This window comes from Corythoichthys intestinalis, chromosome 3 (assembly GCF_030265065.1).
Source record: "Corythoichthys intestinalis isolate RoL2023-P3 chromosome 3, ASM3026506v1, whole genome shotgun sequence".
NCBI classification, from domain to species: Eukaryota; Metazoa; Chordata; class Actinopteri; order Syngnathiformes; family Syngnathidae; genus Corythoichthys; species Corythoichthys intestinalis.
Genome location: NC_080397.1, coordinates 12,378,159 through 12,400,660, shown reverse-complemented (window position 1 = coordinate 12,400,660; position 22,502 = coordinate 12,378,159). Strand labels below are relative to the sequence as shown.

Sequence of the window (22,502 nt, the reverse complement as noted above, 5' to 3'; positions counted from 1 at the left end):
ATACAGTATGTATGTATGTATGTATGTATGTATGTATGTATGTATGTTCATTAAACTGGCTAAAATATATTTGAACACCCTGCGATTTTGCAAGTTCTACCACTTAGAAATGATGAGCAGATTTGAAATTTTCATGGTAGGTGCTTGTCCAGTGACAATTTAGACACTCTAAAGAAAAAAATCCAGAAATCACTGCGTTTTTTTAACAATGTATTTGTATTATACTGCTGCATTTGAACACCTGTCTATTATCTAGAATTGTGAGCCTCAAAGACCTGTTAGTCGCCTTTAAAAAGTCCAACGAATAAGTAGAGTGTAGGTGGACTTTTTTGAGTCTGACTTTTTGACCTGTTTGAGGCAGTTAGCTTCGTATAAAAACCTGTCCACCCCATACAATCAGAAAGACTCCAATTCCTGAAATGGTTAAAGACCAAAGAGCTGTCCAAAGACACCAAGGCTGGACAGGGTTACGGGGCAATTGCCAAGCAGCTTGGTGTTATAAAATCCACCACTGGAGCAATTATTAGAAGATGGAAGAAGACTGTCAATCTCCCTCGTAATGCGGCTCCATGCAAGATCTACCTCGCAGGGTCTGAATGATGAAAGAATGGTGAGGAATCAGCTAAGAACAATACAGGAGGAGCTGGTCAATGACCTGAAAGGAGCTGGGACCAACATTTCCAAGGTTATTATTGGTAATACACTAAGACGTCATGGTTTAAAATCATGCATGGCATGGAACCTTCCCCTGCTCAAACCAGCACATGTCCAGGCCCGTTTGGATGATCCAGAGGAGTCATGGGAGAAATTCATGTGATCACACGGGATCAAAATTGAACTTTTTAGTCTTAATTCCACTAATAGTGTTTGGAGAAAGAAGAATGATGATTACCATCCCAAGAACACCATCCCTACTGTGAAGCATGGAGTTTGTAAAATCATGCTTTGGAGGTAATTTTCTGCATATGGGACTAAACGACTGTGCTGTATTAAGGAGAGGATGACTAGAGCCATGTATTGTGAATTTTTCGGGAATAACCTCCTTCCTTCGGTTAGAGCATTGAAAATGGGTCGTGACTGGGTCTTCCAAAATGACAACGGCCCGAAGCACACAGCCAGAATAACCAAGGTTCTGCCGTGGCCCAGCCAGTCCCCAGACCTAAACCCAATAGAAAATCTTTGGAGTAAATCCAAACTCAGTGTTTCTCAGTGACAGCCCAGAAACATGATTGATCTAGAGAAGATCTGTGTGGAGCATTGGTGAAAAATCCCTGCTTCAGTCTATGCAAACCTGGTGAAAAGTTACAGGAAACATTTGACCTCTGTAATTGTAATCAAAGGCTACTGTACCAAATGACTACTTTACACGACACTACACTGTACTCAGTGGACAAGCATCTACCATGAAAATTTCAAACCCGCCTGTCATTTCTAAGTGGGAGAACTTGCAAAATTGCAAGGTGTTCAAATACTTATTTTCATCACCATATGCTATGGACTCTGAATGACTGAATAAATTTCTTTAAAAATGTCATCTTTTGTTGAGTTTTATGAGTTTGTTCTTTTTGAATCCTGCACCTGCCAAATAACCCAATGCATTAAAAGCTAAGAACTGTAAATAGTCATTTCAATAAAAATGGAAACTAACAAAAACTAGCAAATCCATATGTTGTGTTTCACATTCAGATTAGGATTTCGAATGCAAACGATTGAAGTGTACTGCACAGCGAATATGAAATAATTGGCCTCAGGGCAGTGCGCATCAGGAACTCCATTCATTCTAATCTAGATCAAACCATGAAGAGCAATGCATCTATGATATAATGTATAAAGAAAGTAGATTATTAAATTTTTCAATAAACAGCACTGCCTGAATGAACCTTTTTAACATCGGTTTGTAGATTGAACTAGAAATAGTTTGGTATAAAATTTGCAGTCCTTTCGACTGGGTATATGTATGCAGTTAAATAACATTAAGGCCTCATCACTATTAAGAATTTAGAACAAAATAATACGTGATTCAGGTAAGTTATCCCTGCACAGGAGGTTATGGATTATGATTTTGATTGTTATGCAATGCTTGGCCGTGGTTGGGTCAAATCCGCTGTATTTAATATTGTTAAACTTTAGGTCAAGGTGAAAGGTCGTTGAACTGTCCATTATTGTCTGTGATAAACTAGAAAATGCATTTTCTGGAGAAAATGAGTGGGGATGATTTGCTTTTTGTACCATGGGAGACTTCCTGTAGATTTTCAGTCACTTTCTATTAGTTTGGGGGCATTATTGGGTCACTTCCTTGTTAACTCATTGGCTGCCATTGACAGCATTAGACGTGCAATCCATTTTGACTGTAAGGGGTGACTGGACGGCAACTGGATTGGACGCCTGGTGCTGTCAATGGCACTGAAAGATAAGCATTTACTGCCAGTCCATTTTCAAATCCAATCTGGGTCACTTTCGTATGTGGTTTAAATCCGATCTGGACTACATTTTTCCAGATTGTGGCTCGGTCTGAACTGTAAGGTCTCCCAAATCGGAATTCATGCAGCAATTATGTCAGCAAAGAGCGAGAGCAGCACGCAAGACGCCAGCGATGTACTGTAGCTGTTCATTAGCCTAAGCGCCTAGCGTGAACTCGGCCTTTACTACGCAGAAGACAAGCTTGACCACAGTCACAACAAACTACAATGAATAAAAGGATAAGCCTGAAAATGCTCCGTTTCTTACTGTGCGCCAAATGAATGAATATTTCAGAAGTGCTTACAGGGGCCGAGTCGAGGCAAACTGACGCACACACATGAGGCTTGTGTTTGTGCATCATACACGCACAGTGCTTAGTTTTTTGTTTTGATGCTTCTGCATATGCGGGTCAGTTTGCTCAGTGCGTCTTGGACTGCGAATTCGTGCGCATGCGTAATACTTGAAGGGGCTCAATGGACAAAGGCAGTCTGAACGGGCACACCAAAAAAACAAATGACAAAAAATCGGAATTGTGCATTGGGAGCTGCACTATGTACCTAGCCAAAGTTTCCTGATTTTTAATTATGTGAATCCGAATCGAAAGAGAGCAATTTTTTTTTAATTTTTTTTTTTCATTTCTAAGTGTGAGAATCGGTCAAGTGTGGGGCTGTGCGGTGCGATGAGAAATGGACCAGGAAAATAATACGAATATTATATTCAGGGCTTTGCTTTGTAACAACAACCATGTTTTCTTAAATGCTGCAGTTCTATAACAGGATACAAACTCCATGTTTCACAGTAGGGATAGTGTACATTTCTGTAGTAACTGGTGGTTTAAGAGAGGGTTCTTTTTGTTTCCTTTGACATATAAATCTTGACTTTTTTTCATTACGATGCACCTGTCACAATTGTGTAAACTGCCTATTCAATGCACACAAACTCCGAAAGACAAGCTTTTGCTCTTCATCTGTTTTACGTTGCCTGCAGCCATGTGGCACATCTGCTTTTGTGCTCATGCTTCATTGGTATATATAATGTATTCAGTAATGCCATTAGGCTACACTAAAGGCATTTAAATTGCTCATACTTGGGATCTGAAAACGTGAGAAGAAGCGAGCGAAGATATTCTTGCAAGGATCGGGCATGGCCAGCGTTCCGAACTCTGATACCACGATACGATTCTTGGCTGAGTTCTGCACGTACGAGTCGCTTCGCAGGAAGCGGCTAGTGTACGTCACTTTGCCGTCGCTGATGTGAAATCTGTGCATCATGGCCATGCCGTCGAACCAGTGGGTGTATCTGAGAGGGGAAAGATTTTTGAGTTTAAGTGATCGATCATGTTTCAACACTATTGACGACAATAGACGTCCATTTCATTTGAACTGGGAGTCCCAGGGAGCCCAGTTCAAACGAAATGGACGCCTATCGTCTACAATGGCAGACAATGAATGACACAGTACTTGTCTTGGCCAAATTCAAACTTTCCTGGACCGTTCCTCAAGAAGCTCCCATTGATCCATGTTGGGATCGTTCCCTTGATGGTGGTGGCGATGGGGTCAGGGCTTTCCTCCACAGTGCTCACCAGAGGGGCCACGCTCTCCAAACCTTTGGCCTGGGGGCATCTCTGCCTGCTGGACACTGTATTAAAACGGTCATCACAATAACTGTAATTGCTATTCCAACAATCCTCTTTATGTCACCCAATGAGTACAATTAAAAAAAAAAAAAAATCACAGAAGACGGCAAGTACAATAAACACTGTGCAAAGCATGAAGAATGAAAAATATTGATGGGGTGGCGAGAGGGTGGCTGGCACTTTTTGAGGGTGGCAAATATTTCATGATGGTATAATACATTAACAATTCTTTGGACAATGATACAATATTCTACGACGATTCGATTCAAGAGCCTTCAATTCATTTAACATAATATTATGAAGACATTTAGCACCATCAGTTCCAATTTATCAAAAGCAATAAAAAGTACGTATTAGGGTTGTTCCGATCATGTTTTTTTGCTCCCGATCCGATCCCGATTGTTTTAGTTAGAGTATCTGCCGATCCCGATATTTCCCAATCCGATTACTTTTTTTTTGCTCCCGATTCAATTCCAATCATTCCCAATTATTTTTCCCGATCATATACATTTTGGCAATGCATTAAGAAAAAAATGAATAAAACTCGGACGAATATATACATTCAACATACAGTACATAAGTACTGTATTTGTTTATTTTGACAATAAATCCTCAAGATGGCATTTACATTATTAATATTCTTTCTGTGAGAGGGATCCACGGATAGAAACACTTGTAATTCTTAAAGGAGAAATGTGACTTTGTATATTGTGACTAAATATTGCCATCTAGTGGAGTTTTATGAGCTTTCAGTAAATGATAATTCAGCCATTTAACTTCTGCCCAAATGCATGATGGGAAGTGCAACCATGACTATGCGTAATGGTGCCAATTGATATATCTTCTCAGCGCTGGGAATTATAATAGGGTGTTAAGAAAAAGATCAACTACTACCTTTCTTTCCTGCATTGCTTCCCACAATATTTCTGATCATTGAGAGAGGGATTGTAAGGCATTAGCCGATTAAAAAAAGGCTTCAAAGGCTGCCAAAATTCTCTCTACTCATTTTACGTTGCCTTGTAGTTCTATGTATACTTAATACGGTGCCATTACAGATTGAACGCGTCAATGCGTGAGTGGGTAGTGCAGCGCATGCGTTAATTGCGTTAAATATTTTAATGTTATTACCTCCGTTGATGCAAAATTTGACAGCCCCACTTTAAGCCAAAATTAAACACTCTGGATGAGTGTAAGACATTTTGTCTGTAACGTTAAATACAATTAGAAAACGCTTTAATAAATAAAAAAAAAAATATATATATATATATATATATATATATATATATATATATATATATATATATTATATATATATATATAAATTTTTAATCAAGTTAATTACAGCTTAAAAATTAATTAATCGTAATTAATCGCAATGAATCTCAATTCAAACCATCTCTAAAATATGCCATATTTTTATGTAAATTATTGTTGGAATGGAAAGATAAGACACACGACGGATATATACATACAACATACTGTACATCAGTACTGTATTTGTTTATTGTAACAATAAATCCACAAATGGCATTATTAACATTCTTTCTGTTAAAGTGATCCATGGAGAGAAAGACTTGTAGTTCTTAAACGATAAATGTTATAGTTACAAGTTATAGTAATTTTATATTAAAACTAGGGCTGTCAAACGATTAAAATTTTTAATCGAGTTAATTACAGCTTAAAAATTAATTAATCGTAATTAATAGCAATTAATTGAAATTCAAACCATCTATAAAATATGCCATATTTTTCTGTAAATTATATAAATATATTCTGTAAAATAATTTGTTGGAATGGAAAGATAAGACACAAGATGGATATATACATTCAACATACGGTACATAAGGACTGTAGTGGGCATTTCACTCTACTGTCATTTAAATCTGTCTATGCTGTCCTCATTCCGAAGCGTCTACTTTTTCCAAAGCTAGACAGCTAGTCAACGACGCCTTAATAATCAGACTTCTTCCTTTTTCATCTGATATATTAATAAAATTGCCTCAAACCACTGTCCTCTTTAGACCGTAGTGAAACTACAAAAAAAAGTACAAAAGCATTGCATTAGTAACAACGTTAGCTTAGCACGCTATACAGGTTCACTAAACATAAACAAAAAGCGTCTCATACAAAAAATATAACATTTCGCTTACTAACATAATATGTACATTCTTCACAACAACCATACTTACGGACAAATCTTGTCCAAGGATCATATAAGCACAACATTACAACGTAGGCGTCAGCCCGAGACGTCGTGCAGCCATATTGAACTGGCAAGAAATCAATAAACCATGTCGCAAAGCGACCACAAGAGTTCACTGTTAGACAGCACAAAAAACCTTGCTGTAAAACTTACCAAAAGGCAGAATACTGTCTGAGCGGGACATGTGCGTTAATTGCGTCAAATATTTTAACGTGATTAATTAAAAAAATTAATTACCGCGCGTTAACGCGATAATTTTGACAGCCCAAATATATATATATATATATATATAATATATATATATATATATATATATATATATATATATATAATATATATAATATATATAATATATATATATATATATATATATATATATATATATATATATATATATATATATATATATATATATATATATATATATATTAAAAAAGGCATGTCCGAATTTTTTTTGCCGATTCCAATACTTTGAAAATGACGTGATCGGACCCACATATCAGTTTTGATGTTTATGACAATTTTGTTGATGAAACATTTTCTAATGATTTTTTTTTTTTTTTTTTTTTTACGAAACAGCATATCGAATCTATAATCATTTATCATTTTGATCAAATTACATTCAATTAATATATTGATCCACAATGATTAATTGTGACACCTCCAGTGTCAACAAATGGCAGATGTATACACGTATAGGAATCAGGAGTTTGCTAAGAAATCGTTTGTACACACTACAAAAACGTCCAAGTGTTATAAGGATCCTTACTAACACCACCACCTGCAAAATATGCAGAACGGACTTGGTTGTAGGCTCCTCTTCTGGCTCATCAGGTGGCCTTTTCGCCATAAAAAATGCTGTCCCGCAGCACACAGCCTACAGCAGCTGATGTTACTGTTTACATTGACTGACGATGGGCTGATATAGGTGTGCAAACCCAGTAATGGCGGCCAACCACTAGTGAGTGACATACACAAATTTCTACTCGGATTAGTCAATACAGTAGACAGGCATATTGATCTATAGGAGGCACAGGCCAGATTGTGGTGGTTAACAAATTATTTATTATTTCTCTACCGTCCGGTAGCAAATGCGCCAGCCCGGTGGTTGGGCATCACTGTTTTAGGGTGCCAGTTGCTACCCCATGCCACCCTGGTAGCTCCGCCCCTGGAAGCGTGACAAGCATATTGCAATTGCCTGAGGAATGATAATTATTTTAAACTTTTTACGTGATAAATTGCATAATTGTGGGAAGTTTTGCCTTTAAAAGTGAAATAATAAGAAATGCTGTTAATTTTCGAACTACAAGCAGCTGCTTTTTCCCGTTTTCGCACCCTGCAGCTTATTTATGGATTTTACAGGCAACAGAGCTGCATGTCTTTTGGTGTAAATATCCTATGCTACATATATGGTGGCTGCCACTTATAGTTTCGATACACTTTATAGTCGGAATTTTGCAGTATATTAGATCATTTTTTTCATCAAAGAGGACCATAGGCTAATGTGGAATCTATCATACATTTTAATTATCTAATTAATGTAATAATGTGTTAATAATAAATAGTAATAATGTGTTCTACCAATACTACAAAACTATAATTATTATTACTATAAGGACTCCGGATATTATGATTGTTGTATATTAAGGTTGATGATAAGGGTAAGTGGTTAGGATAAGGAATAAAAAATTATTAACAATATTATTTAAAATATTGATAATAATAAAACAGATTAAGTTATTTATAGTTTGATAACATTTCTATTATAAAAATCTGATCATTCACAGCTCTATGGCTCTTGTAGAATTTCAATAAACAACAATAACCACAATAATATACGCAAAGTTAAAAACTTAAGTATATAAAATAATAACAATGGATCTAAATTATATCAACTAAATCCATTATGTTCATGTATTTTATTTTTAATGCTGTTGTGGAATTATAATCGTTACGAAAAATACATATTACATTTGAGCACAAAAATGTATTTTTACTGTCGTACTGCTACTACTAAAGTGCTCTAGTGCCAGCACTCTTAAATGAAGTGTCCAAAAAATTGTGAGAAAAGTGAGAAAATCTTTATCTATTGTGTCCTTTGTGAGATTATATAACACTTCGTGCTCCTGTGGCATGGATCCCAGGGCTGTGACACCAGCTCATTCTCCTGCATTATCTGCCATCAATAAGCAATTCCTATACTTTGCGCGCTATGGCCACCCGCTGCTTCAGATTCATGCGATAAACAAAAAGCTAATCATTGTTGCCGTTAGTGTGATGTGTGCTGAGCTCAGGATTACACAGTTCTAAATATGCCCGACAATAGAGTGAAGGGAATAAATGTTTGTTGTTGTGATGCTAATAACACAGACAATTGTAATAACAAATTGTGCAGCGATAAATGCTGGAGGCTTTGCTAGACTCTTAGAATGTCAACAAGGTAATGTTTCATTGCAATTACCGCAGCATTTATTGAGGAAGTAGCATATTTGCCTGATCAAAATGGCTTGTTGCAGTGCCGTTGGTGGCAATAGACGTTCCTTTATAAGGCAAGTGATTATTTTGGGTAATTTCCGCAGTTAACCTTAATATTATTATTTATTACCTCTGCCAGTAGACTAAACCTTAAGTGCGGAGGTTATGTATTTTGTTATGTCTGCCTGCCTGCCTGCCTGTCCGTCCGTCCGTCCGTCCGTCTGTTTTTTTTTGTTTTTTTTAAATATATGTACAGTGAAGAAAACGAGTATTTGAACACCCTGCTATTTCGCAAGTTCTCCCACTTAGAAATCATTGAAATTTTCATCATAGGTGCATGTCCACTGTGAGAGAGATCATGTAAAAGAAAAATCCAGATATCACACTGTATGATTTTTTAAAAACCATTTATTTGTGTGATACAGCTGCAAATAAGTATTTGAACACCTGAGAAAATGAATGTTAATATTTGGTACCATAGCCTTTGTCTGCAATTACAGAGGTCAAACATTTCCTGTAGTTTTTCGCTGGGTTTGCACACAATGCAGGGGGATCTTGGCCCAACGTTCAGTCAGTTTTCTGGGCTGTCGCTGAGAAACTTAGAGTTTGAGCTCCCTCCAAAGGTTTTCTATTGGGTTTAGGTCTGGAGACCGGCTAGGCCATGCTACAACCTTGTTGTGCTTCTTATGGTGACACTACTTGGTTTTCCTGGTTGTGTGCTTCTGTTCATTAATAAGTTGGAAGACCCAGGCACGACCCATCTTCAATGCTCTGACTGAAGGAAGGAGGTTGTTCCCCAAAATCTCACAATACAGGGCCCCAGTGATCCTCTGTTTAATACAATGCACTTGTCCTGTCCCATGTGCGGAAAAACACCCCCAAAGCATGATGCTACCACCCCCATGCTTCACAGTAGGCATGGTGTTCTTGAGATAGAACTCATCATTCTTCTTCCTCCAAACATGGTTAGTGGAATTTAAAAAAGTTCTATTTTACTCTCATCTGACCACAAAACTTGCTCCCATGACTACTCTGCATCATCCAAATGGTCATAGGCAAACTTAAGACGGGCCTTGACATGTGCTGGTTTAAGCAGGGGAAACTTCCATGCCTTGTATGATTTCAAAACATGACATCTAGTCTACCAACAGTAACCTTGGAAACAGTGGTCTCCGCTCTTTTCAGGTCATTGACCAACTCCTGTAGTGTAGTTCTGGGCTGATTCCTCATCATCCAGGATCATTGAGACCCCACGAGGTGATGTCTTACATGGGGCTCCACTTCGATTGAGATTGACTGTCATGTTTAGCTTCTTCCGTTTCTAATGATTGCTCGAACAGTGGACCTTTTTTCACCAACCTGCTTGGCAATTGCTCCGTAGCCCTTTCCAGCCTTGTGGAGGTGAACAATTTTGTCTCTGGTGTCTATGGACAGCTCTTTGGTCTTGACCATGTTACATGAGTCTTTCTGATTGTGTGGGGTGGAAGTGGACTTTTAATAGGCTGACTTTCAGGGTCAGAATTCTAGCTGATAGACAGTTGTTCAAATTCTTATTCGTAGCTGTATTACACCAATAAATTGTTTAAAAACTCATGCATTGTGATTTCTGGATTTTTCTTTTTAGATTATCTCTCTCACAGTATACAGGACTGTCTCAAAAAATTAGAATATTGTGTATTCTAATTTTCTGAGACAGTCCAGTAAATGCACCTAAAAAAAAATCATATTCCTCCATGATTCTAAGTGGAGGAACTTGCAAAATAGGGTGTTCATATACACATTTTTTTCCCGGTATGTTTACATTCAAGATAACTCAAGAACGTATAAAGGGATTTTCGAACTTGCAGGATATGTTTGTAATATGAAACGGAAGAGTGTAGGGTAGGTAGGTAATAGGAGGGTAGGTAATATGACAGGAAGAGAAAGGGTTTAAGGTCAGAAATTAGAATTAGGCTTCTTAAGCGGAAGTCCGCTCTCTGTGCGCTCCTCTAGTTTTTTTTTTTTTTTTTTTAAATTTGTGAAAATACTACTATTATTATCGTATTAAAGTATTTTTACTTCTTATTTTTCCTAAATTTATGAATTAATTACATTTTAAAAACAAATTTAATGAAATGTAATCTGAAAATCTGAATGAAAACAGACATAATCCCTGTCAATAACAATCTAAAGTTAACGGTAATAATTTTAGGTTAAAGGGTTGAGTTCCATTTGGCTGATAGTAAATGATCTTGTTTTAGTCCCACTGACGTCCAATCAATTTGACTGGGAGGTTTGGGAGCGATCATTCGCTGCCAGCCTTGTGGACTGGACGTTATTGCTGTCAATGCGTTAAAGCAGTAATCGCAACCACCACATTACAATAACATTGAGTAATGTAATTTGACCTGATTTTTGAACAAGGGTGTGTACACTTGTATCCAGTGTCTATATTTATTGGACGTTTTTTTTCTGGTATTGTGTCATGATTGTTCCTAATATAGAAAACAGGCACAATGGTTGGATACATGTTGGAACACTCTTAAAAAACTTAAAAGTAAATTAGATTACAAACCTTTCCTACTTCGGTTGAACACTATAAACTTCAGTTCCCTGACAGCGCACATTGGCAAATAAAGTAGTGATTTGACAATTTCGGTCATTCGATTTTTCTTTAGTTAGGACATCACAACAATCATTTGAAAGATGTTGATGTTTTTCTTTCATGATAAAAACCCACATTTCACCCAGTAGAGACAATTAGATTTGTGATTCTACGCCCCATGAAGTGCTTCCAAGTATATGATTTTGTGTACGCGTAGTAATAAAAGTCGACAGGTACCCTTTGACCAGTGATATTGTTATTCTGATTTATCCTAAATGTCAAGTGAATACCTTTATGCGTTTTCCCCTTTTTTTGTCGAAATGAAGCTCTAAATGAATTAAATCTGCCCCGAGAAAAATGCCAAGCCTCTGCTCAAATCTTTCATTCACAAATTGCCAATTCCATCACGCTGATATACAATGGTGTCTACTCACTTGGCTTGGGCTCTGTGGTCTTGGACATGCTTGGCCGCTTTCTGTGCGCACTGAAAGAGACTTAACGCTGCACCTTTATTACAGAATCTCTGAAGAGGAGAGCCTTTGGACTCTGGGATCCGAGCCAAGTTCAAGAGTTGTTCAGTGGATATAAACTAAGGTACATCAGTCACGCTATCAAATCACTGCTCATAAAAATGTCTCAAGTCTCTTCCTACTGTTTCCCTTGAATGACATAATACAGTACATTATAAATGATTTTTTTTTTTTTTTTTTTTTTTTTTAATGGACGGAATGGTTGAGATCCACATGACTAGCCGTAATGCTTTATAGGGTACTGATTTAACTCGGTAGCTTTCATTGATGGCAAGAGACGTCCATTCCATTGCGAACATTTGTTCATTCACCCCCCCAGTCAAAACAGATTGGACGTCTAGCGCTGTCAATGGTACTGAAAGATGAGCATTCACAGCCAGTCCCATTAGCTTGAATTAATTGGATGTCTATCATTAGCCACGTTTACATGCTGACTTTTGTTCATACCGATTCAAATCATTCCGAATGGAAATGTTCAGATCAGCTGTTTACATGTCACTTCATCTAATCCGATCCAGCGTTTACATGTGTCTGCCTTTATTCCGAAAGGACGTTTGACAACTGCCGTCTGACATGCGCAGAATAATCAAAACAAAGCGTCACGTTGCAAAACATGGAGATCGATCGTCAGATCAGCTGCTGTTTTAACTTTTCGAGTGGAAACAAAACTTCAGAATGACACGCCGTTCATTTAAAAAGTTGTGTGGGTGCGCTGTGCGTGTGCTTGGAAGCCATGTTGCAAGAGACGTTACTTACGTCACCGAGTGACGTCACCACGTCAGTACGGAGCATGTGCAGAAAGAACGCAACCAGACACCATTCCGCTTCCCTGTTTACATGATATAATTTTACTTCTAATCGGTTTGGGAAAAGGAATATTCCACCCCTGTGAAACGGAATGAAATTCCATTCGGTTTGGGCCTGTTCATTCCGAAGGAGGTGTTTATATGGAACACATTTATTCGGTTTGAACAAATATTCCGATTGTAATTGGAATATTTGGCTCCCTGTAAACATGGCAACTGTGAGTGACGGGCGATGAGTTAAATACTATGAAATTTTAAAAAGTAATAAAGAAAAAAAAATCAGCTTGGTAACCATAACCAAAGTGTTTGTAATGTTGTTTTCATTTTAATTCGATTAATTATGTTTTTATGAACATGTTATTAATTTATTATTGTACTTATTAATTAGAAAATATGTTTTAAAATGATTGTTTACTTGAGTTTGATGATATAATTGTCAATGGCAGGCAAAAAATTTAATACATGGAAATCAAAAATAATAAAAACAAACATAAAAAAAAATCAACTTGGAGCCATCATAACATTCAGCCTTTATGTTTTTGTTTTTATTTTCTAAATTATATATATTTTTTATTGTTTATTTGTTTGTATTAGGGTTGTTTGTATTAGGGTTAGGGTTAGGGTTAGTTATAATATGGTTAGGGTTAGTTATAACATGGACACACCTTCTCATTCGTGTGTTTTCTTTATTTTCATTTCTATTTTCATTTTGGATTCTCAATCAACGTATCATACTATGAAAGCACATGTGAAAGTATGTACTTGGCAAAAAGGTGAAATAACTGAAACGTGTTTTATATTCTAATATCTTTGACATAGGCACCCTCTGATAGGCTCTGATTACATTTTTGCAGTCTTGACATTCTCTCAATGAGCTTCAAGAGGTAGTGAAATGGTTTTCAATTCACAGGTATTCCTTATAAGGGTTAATTAGTTGAATGTCTTGCTTTTAACAATGGGACCATCATTTTTAGTTAATTTTTTCTTTTATCCCAGACAATTTACCTGACATGTTTCGGCGACTACTTCCCTCTGGACACTCTGGACACTCTGATGAAGGCGGAAGTGATTATTGGACTATTGGATTATTGGACCTCCAACATGTTGGACTATAGGCACTGAGTTCTTTTCTTTGTAGGCCTTCTGGCACTGGGTGCCTTGACAGTGTGCAAGGAGTCATGAAATATTGACACTATTTTGGGCCTCTCATGGGTGTTCCGACAGGACATTGGCCCAAAACATACCTAAAATAGCACCAAGAAATGTTTGCAGACCAGTGACCAGTGCCAGAAAAAAGAATGAGGCCTACAAGCAAAGAACACATTGCCTATAGTCAAACATGGTTGAGGTCCATTAATGTTTTGGGGTTGTTTTGCTGCCTCTGGCACTTGGTGGCTTGACAGTGTGCAAGAGTCATGAAATATGGAGACTATCAAAATGTTTTGGGCTGGAATGTAGGCTATAGTGTCAGAAAACTGGGTCTTCGTCAGAGGTCATGGGTGTTCCAACAGGACAATGACCCAAAACATACCTCCAATAGCACCAAGAAATCATTGGAGACAAAGTGGTGGAGAATTTCGAGGTGGCCATTGATGAGTCCGGATCTAAATCATATTGAACACTATCGAGAGATCTCAAAATTACTGTTGCAAGAAGGCACCCTTCAAATCTGAGAGACCTGGAACAGTTCGCAATAGAAGAGTGGTCTAAAATTCCATCTGAGAAGTTCACGAAACATATTGAGTGATTGAGTTGAGGGTGAATTTTGTTCAGCCCATTTTGTGTACATTTTGGCTTTTCTCTTCAGCTTTTTTGTGTTTTTCCAATGCACATCCAAGAAATAAACAAATTCATACAGAAAGCTTTTGTAATTGCATTCATTTCTGTGAGAAATGCTGTATTATCTGGAAAAAATTCCAGGGGTGCCAATAATTTTGTCAATGACAAAATTATATATTGTATATATATGTATATATTGACCTTGCTGCATTATTATTGCTGCTACTACAATTATCGGGGTCTGCTGCTATTAATGATTTGTGGTTATCAATCTAGTTATTCATTTCATCATCAACACTCTACCTCCTTTGTACACTGTGTAGTGGTTTTATTATCATGAATTCATTGTGCGATGCTCTGAAACAGAGTTGCTACTCTTAATCTCATTGTAATATGTATAATAACGAATAAATTCTATTGTATTCTATTGTAATCTATTCTATTCTATTGTATTATACTCTATTTGAATAAAAAAAAAAAAAATAATAATAATTAAAGTCTTAGTGATATACAAGTGTAGCCCACATGTTTGTAATGTCATGTCTGTGTTTGTAGACGCCAGGTTTTTGTTTATTTTCTTTTTTCTTTTTTTTAATTACTAAAAATACTCACTTGCCTTATAAAGGGTTTGTCTCAAAAGTAGTGAAGCTAAAGATCAGCTTGTTTGTTTTGCTAGAATGTGCAGGTGTCGAATCCTCATTGCAATGTTAAAACCGGCAATTTATAAAGTGACATTTTAAAGCCTGTGCGTATTTCCCCCAAAGAGCCATACAGGATTTTATTATACCAACAAGTAATTGTAAAAAGAAATAATCAGTGCAGAGTTAAGAGTGGCATCCCGCCACATACTGTACATTCTTTGTGTGATATATGAGTTCAGGTTGTTGTTTGAGAATCACATATTTTGTGTGGAGAAACGTCTTGCCTGCAGCTCTCACGTCAGAATAAAGATTTAATGTCTTTTTTTTTGTAAGGTGTGGGAGGAGGCGGTTTGTTTTTGTACATTGTTCAGATGTATCTTATTTTTAAATGAATAAAAATTCCAACGGAAAAGAAAAGATAGAGGTTCATAACTCATTAGCTGCAATTGACGGTGATGAACGTGCAATCCATTTGAACTGTCAGCAATCGTTAACTGCCAAATGGACTAGAAATCAATCGCCGTCAATGGCGGACAATGAGTTAATGGTCTTCAGGTTATATCTGTAACACGTAACCAAGTTACTGTTGCTTTTTATCTTATCTAAACACACTGTGTCATCTCTTTGCAATCAATTTTGCGACACAAAATAGGTCTTTGCTTATTCCACAAACTGTCATGAAAGACAGCAGAAAGAACAGATTTTTGCTGAGGTTCATTCATATTAAATGTAGCAGCACGTCCCGGCGTAGGAAATCAAAAATAAATAATAACTCCTCATAGCAGAACGTCTTCACGCGGCATTGCTGCACTCTCTTGACATGAGTCAAGAGGAAATCTGGCAAGTAAGAACAAGACCTGCCTGAAGACCAGTCGGAGCACGAGGCGCATATGAAGATTTAATTAAACGGCTTATTCCTTGCTGCGTGTACTTTCAAGGTCCAAAATGCCAGGAAATGTCGAGCTGTAATTAAATAACAAAAGCAAAAATGTGGATTGGTGGAAAAGATGATCCATTTGAACTGGGAGAAGGGCTCCACAAACATTTTCAATAAATTATTCAATATACTGTAGTATCTTCCTAATCAATTCAGTCCAATCAAAATCTAATGTTATACTAAATAATACATGGTGTTACACTTGTATAGCGCCTTTCCACCTTTTTAAGGCCCTCAAAGCGCTTTCTCCTCATCTACCTACTGGTGATGCAGCACCAGGAGCAACGTGGGGTTCAGTATCTTGCTTAAGGATACTTAGACGAGTTCATCAGGGGGGAGAATCGAATCCACAACCTCTGGGTTGGGCAACGACTATTTGTAGGGACTCTGGCAGCAGCATTATGTACTAGCTGGAGCTTCCTGACTGATTCTTTATTAAGACATGTATATATACCGCTGCAATCGAGGTTTGCCTGTATTTTTTTTCTTTTTTTTTTTTCTTATGGTTAATAAAATGGACCACGTGTCTGGAACAAAGTTTTAATTGAATCATGACGTCCCCTGATCTAAATCCTATTGGGCAATGAAAACTAAAGAAAAACACGAAAAGTAATAAATGTAAAATATTAATTACTTACAAATAATAAAAACCATCATGCTCTTTCTGTTGGGTTACCTGCCTAGGCACTGCAGATGTGAATTAGCATTTTTGCAATGATCCGGCATTTATCAAACTTTTATTTATTTTATTTTTTTTTACGCCAGCATCAAAACGTCGTGTACACATTTATAAAACTCTTAGTTTTGTTAACCAGGTGGTAGTTAAAATGTTCAGGTAGACACACAACAAACCAAAATGAAATCCATGTCAATTTTTTTGTTTTGTTTTTTTGTTACAACAGCAAAAGCACATGAACAGGATTTACTCATAACTACCAATTAGCAAGCGGTAAGAATCCTCTTTTCCAGAGCATGTGAAGGCTTTTGGGTATCTTCTTGGCCCTTTAACACCTGACCCTATTTTGTCGGAATTTGCATGCCTTTGATGTTGCCTTTATATTTTAAAGAAAAAATTGTTCACAATGGCCAGATTGGGTCCCTTTTTTCAGGACACCATAACCTTCATGTTTAAACTGTTGTTTTCTTCATTGGCCAATAATAATCAACATTTTGGACCGAGAAAAAAAAAAAAAAAAGAAACATTTTTTTGTCAAAATTTTGAAGATGTATGACCCATTGACAACCAAACATGCTAAACAAAATGTTTTGAAGCGTGATAATATTTATTCAACTTGTTAGGATACACATTCAACAGAAAAAAAATGAGACTGAATCGTTTTATATTTGAAAATTCAACAAAAACAGCAGGTATGGTGATAGGCGGCTTTGTCCTTTCTACATACTATGGTCAAAACAGGTTATATACAGGAGACGAACAGTGCAAAATAGTGAATATACATACATACATACATACATATATATATATATATATATATATATGTATATATATATATATATATATATATATATATATATATATATATATATATATATATACATACATACATATATATGTGTGTGTGTGTGTGTGTATACATACATATATACATGTATACACATACATATATATATATATGTACACATTTTTTATTTATATACAGTATATACCTGTATATAATAACCATTTACAATAAAGTAGCTTACTTTTCCTCTGAATGTGCAAAACAGGCCATAAAATGAAAACTATATACACAGTAAATATTTTTAGTCTTTGATTCCTCAGAGGCCTTGGTGGAACTTCCAGTAGTAGTTCTTCTCTGGCTGGAGATACAGGTCCACATTGCATGTCTCACAAATCCAGGCAGTGCTCCTTTGACAGAGTTTGCAGCATTGGCGCCTTATGTTGGATCCGGGAGGGACTTTGCGTCGAACCGTTAGTCCTCCGCGTAGAGAGGAGCCAGCTGAGGTGGCTCAGGCATCTGGTTCGGATGCCTCCTGGACGCCTCCCTGGAGAGGTGTTCCGGGCATGTCCCACCGGCAGGAGGCCCCGGGGACGACCCAGGACACGCTGGAGAGACTATGTCTCTCAGCTGGCCTGGGAACGCCTTGGGATCCCGCTGGTTGAAGTGGCTGGGGAGAGGGAAGTCTGGGCTTCCCTGTTAAAGCTGCTGCCCCTGCGACCCGACCCCGGAACAAGTGGAAGATGATGGATTGATTGAAAAAACTTGCATAGAAAATGACAATTTTCACTTTTTCACTCGAGCAATGCCATACTGCTCGATAAATCCATCCAGCATACATTAAAATAATAATAATAATATTAATTAGAGATGCCGATCGATCAGGTCCGATCACGTCATTTTCAAAGTATCGGAATCGGCAAAAAAATATCGGCCATGCCTTTTTTAAATATATATACTGTATATTTTTTAATTAAATCATTTTCTAATTGTATTTAACGTTACAGACATAATATGTTACACTCATCCAGAGTCTTTAGTTTAGGCTTAAGGTAGGGTTATCAAATTTATCCCAATAACGGCGGTAATTAAATTTTTTTTTTGAATGTATCATGTTAAAATATCTAACGCAATTAATGCATGCGTTGCACGACCCACTCACGCATTGTCGCGCTCAATCTGTAATGCCGCCATTTTACCTATATAGAGAGATAGAAGGCAGCGTAAATTGAGTAGAGTGAATTTTGGCAGCCTTTGGAGCCTTTTTTTAATTGGCTAAAGCCTTACAATCCCTCTCCCTATGAAATATCATGGGAAGCAATGTGGCGAAGCAATGTAACAATTGATCTTTTTCTTAACACCTTATGTTATTTGCAAACGCAGAGAAGATATATCAATTGGTAGCACTACGCACAGTCATGGTTCCACTTCCCATCATGCATTTGGGCATGGCTACAGTATCATTTACTGAAAGCTCAACAAATACACTAGATGACAATATTTAGTCACAATATACAAAGTCACAAGTCTTTCTATCCGTGGATCCCTCTCACAGAAAGAATGCTAATAATGTAAATGCCATCTTGAGGATTTATTGTCATAATAAACAAATACAGTACTTATGTACTGTATGTTGAATGTATATATTCGTCCGAGTTTTATTCATTTTTTTCTTAATGCATTGCCAAAATGTATATGATCGGGAAAACTTATCGGGAATGATTGGAATTGAATCGGGAGCAAAAAAAAAAAGCAATCGGATCGGGAAATATCGGGATCGGCAGATACTCAAACTAAAATGATCGAGATCGGATCGGTAGCAAAAAAACATGATCGGAACAACCCTAATAATAATAATAGAGAAGCCCTAATTTTGAGGTTCCTTGTATGTTGATTTAACAAGCATTGGCCCCAACGACCCAGCAAAAGTAGTATGCGCTGCCATACCGCTAGTAATGATTAAGAGCAGGTGAAGTAAAATTCTAATTACAGAAAAAAAAAAAATCCCAGATAGCCTACAGTTTAGTTATATTCAGCCTTTTAGTGAACCTAAGGAGTGGCCAAGAACATACTGATACGCCGCACAATGTGCTGAAGCGCTTACTCATGATATTTGTTGATACCAATCCCTTTGCCCTGTATGAGGAGCTATCATTGAAAGGCAATCCTTGCTGCCACAAATAGATAGAAAGCAACCATAAACACTGAGAGTCACAGAGAGTTCAGCAGTAGTTCCTGACAGGTAAAACAGGCTGAGACCAAGCTGCTACAAAAGCCCAGAGGGGGCCTTCCAAAGGTTGGCCAGGACTGCGGTAGATCCATCACATGCTCCGTGCTGCAGGTAGCTCTTCTGCCCACCGACAATGTCATGAATACAAGAGGTTTAATCATCATCACACAGTGAGGTGGAAAGTAGTGGGGGGGGGGGGGGGGGGGGGGGGTCATGTATTGTGGACACAGAACAGCGATAAGCACAACAATGTCTGGCAGATTTGATGAAGAATTTTAATTAGCTTTCAATTAATTGCATATCAGGGCTGCTGAGGAACTCACAGAGGGATGCGGACTATCTCGGCTTATTCTCTTGTTGTCGTGATTCATCTGTTTCCACGCAGCCAAAAAAAGAGGGTCGCCTGAGTCCAACATGGCAAATGAAACGGGAAAATGTCAGACTTTCTTTGGCATTTTCCAGTAATAATTCTGTTTTCTTCTCAACTCGAAGAAAAAGGAAACAAAACTACACAGACAAATTGTCCCATCTAGTGGTGAGCTGATTGAATGCTCAGCTTGTTTTCAGTTATTGATGATAATTAGATCATGACATTTATGGAGAAGTCGTGTGGCAATGCAATCACGCTGATGGTGACATTTCAGTCCAAAATGTGCGCACGTGAAAAGCATTTTGCTAATATGTTGAATTATATAATATGTGAATGGATAAGGATGAACCTTGTATTTGAATGTGTCTAAGGTGGTTATAATGGAATTTTTTTATTTAAAAAAAAAAAATTGTGTAAATATGTTCAAATGCAAACGTGGCAATTGAATGTAACTGAAAAAGGAATTATATGAATTTGTGATGTTGCATGTGTCAGTGGGATTTAGTGGGATTTTTAAAGTTCAAATTTTAAATGCTTAGTGAAGATGTTCAAAAGCAAATTCGTCATTCAAACATAAAATGAACTATATGAAAGAGTGATGTTGAACGTGTCGATATAATTTAATGGGACTTTATCATTTAAATCAAATCAAATTTGATCAAACATTTGTTTGATATGTGAAACATTTGGCAATATGTGAATGCTTCAATCAAATTTATCAACAATAGGAATTAGGGATGTCCCGATCTCATATTTTTGCACCCGAGTCAGAGTCACCTGATTTTTATAATCTGCCGATACAAAGTCCCGAGCCGATACTGAAAAAAAAAAAGTTTTCTTTTGTTTTTTTTTAACAAAAGTTCCAAACACGTGACTGTAACACTATGAATTATTTTAAAACAAGAATAATATAGAAAAATGCTTGTCTTTATTGAGTGTGTCCACTCAAATCCACTCACGGTTTGATGTTCATGCTGCTGAAAACAGCCTCTCATTTACACAATGAGTTCCACAGCACACTTATACAAGTTTAACCATGATTGAGACATTTTGGCCTTTGATAAAGCTACCAAGCTTCTCTGGCAAGATGAAGCTACAACCACTGTTAATGTTAAGTACCAAACGCAAGATGGACGGTTTGGCCAGTGCTTAGCAGAAGGGAGGTTGAGGGACTGTACGAGCATGAAGCAGAAAAACGTATAATTATATTTTTTGTAATTAAAAACCCAATCCTCTCCACTCGATTACGAAAATTCATCTGAAAAATGGCGCGATCAGCCCAATTTACGATCACGTGATCGGATAAGGACAGCCCCAATAGGAATGATACGAATGTTCAATGACTGATATTCAATGAGTCAATTTAACTGGAAGTTTTTGGTAAAAAATTTTCAATTTCGGTTAAAAAATTTATGGGGGAAAAGATGTAAATATGTTCAAAGTAACCTTATTCAAAGTTACCATAATTTTCGGACTATAAACTGCCATTTTTTCCTTCATTTTGAATACTGCAGCTTATAGTTCAATGCGGCTTATTTGTCGATTTACAGTATTTGGTTTAATAGTTAACACCAACTCTATTTATGTCCAGCTCGTTTCTTTTACATCCATTCAAAAGTGAGATAATTTGGCGGAAACACTAAATGCCATCTGTTATAAGCATTCATTAATGCTATCAATTAATGAAACAACTGGAACAGTAACTGAAGAAATAATTAGCACACAACATAAATTTTGATTGTTATTTACAGTCAGCACTGCAAAGCATGCTAGGAGGCATGTTGGACAACAACAAAGGTGTACTGGATATGTTCAAATGTGAATGTGTCAATTAAATATTTTACTTGTCAATTTTTTTTTTAATAAAAAGGATGGAGCCTATTTAAAATGAGATGCTGTGTACAAAATATGACCGGTTCCTGCAGTTTGTGGCAGGATACCTGACTGTCAATATTAGCTACACCAATGACACCATCTGGGTATTTATTATTCTAATGCTCCCTTGCTTGGATTTTCATTTTGCGTTTCAGAACAACACGCCGTGTGCCAGCAATCCAGATGTTGGTTTCTCATGCTCTTATGCAAGCATTTAATTCCAGGTTAGAGTGAATTGAATTCAACCCTTGAAAGGGCAAGTGACTATTTTGGGTAATTTAACACACTACTCTAATATAATGAATTAAAATTATATAATTATTTTTATTATTAGTTATTATTGTTTATATATATATATATATATATATATTTTTTTTTTTTTTTTTTTTTTTATTTATTTATTTTTTTTCATTTCCTGTTGATTTTGGGGCATTTACGGGTCACTTCCTGTAGATTTTGATTCACCTCCTATTGATTTTGGGGTATTTGCAGGTCACTTTCATATGATTTTCTGTC

The 22,502-nt window shown here is 36.8% G+C and overlaps 1 protein-coding gene across 1 annotated transcript in view; it reads right to left on the bottom strand.

Annotated features, from left to right (window-relative positions):
- bco2l (beta-carotene 15, 15-dioxygenase 2, like) overlaps positions 1-11,830 on the bottom strand; it is a 39,336-nt gene extending 27,506 nt beyond the window's left edge. The window contains exons 1-3 of the mRNA XM_057831954.1: positions 11,793-11,830; positions 3,921-4,098; positions 3,548-3,759 (exon numbers count right to left, since the gene is read on the bottom strand). Of these exons, the coding sequence (XP_057687937.1) occupies positions 3,548-3,759; positions 3,921-4,098; positions 11,793-11,820 (418 nt within the window). The 5' untranslated portion in view covers positions 11,821-11,830. The remainder of the gene's footprint in view (positions 1-3,547; positions 3,760-3,920; positions 4,099-11,792) is intronic.
- Positions 11,831-22,502: the final 10,672 nt, after the last annotated feature.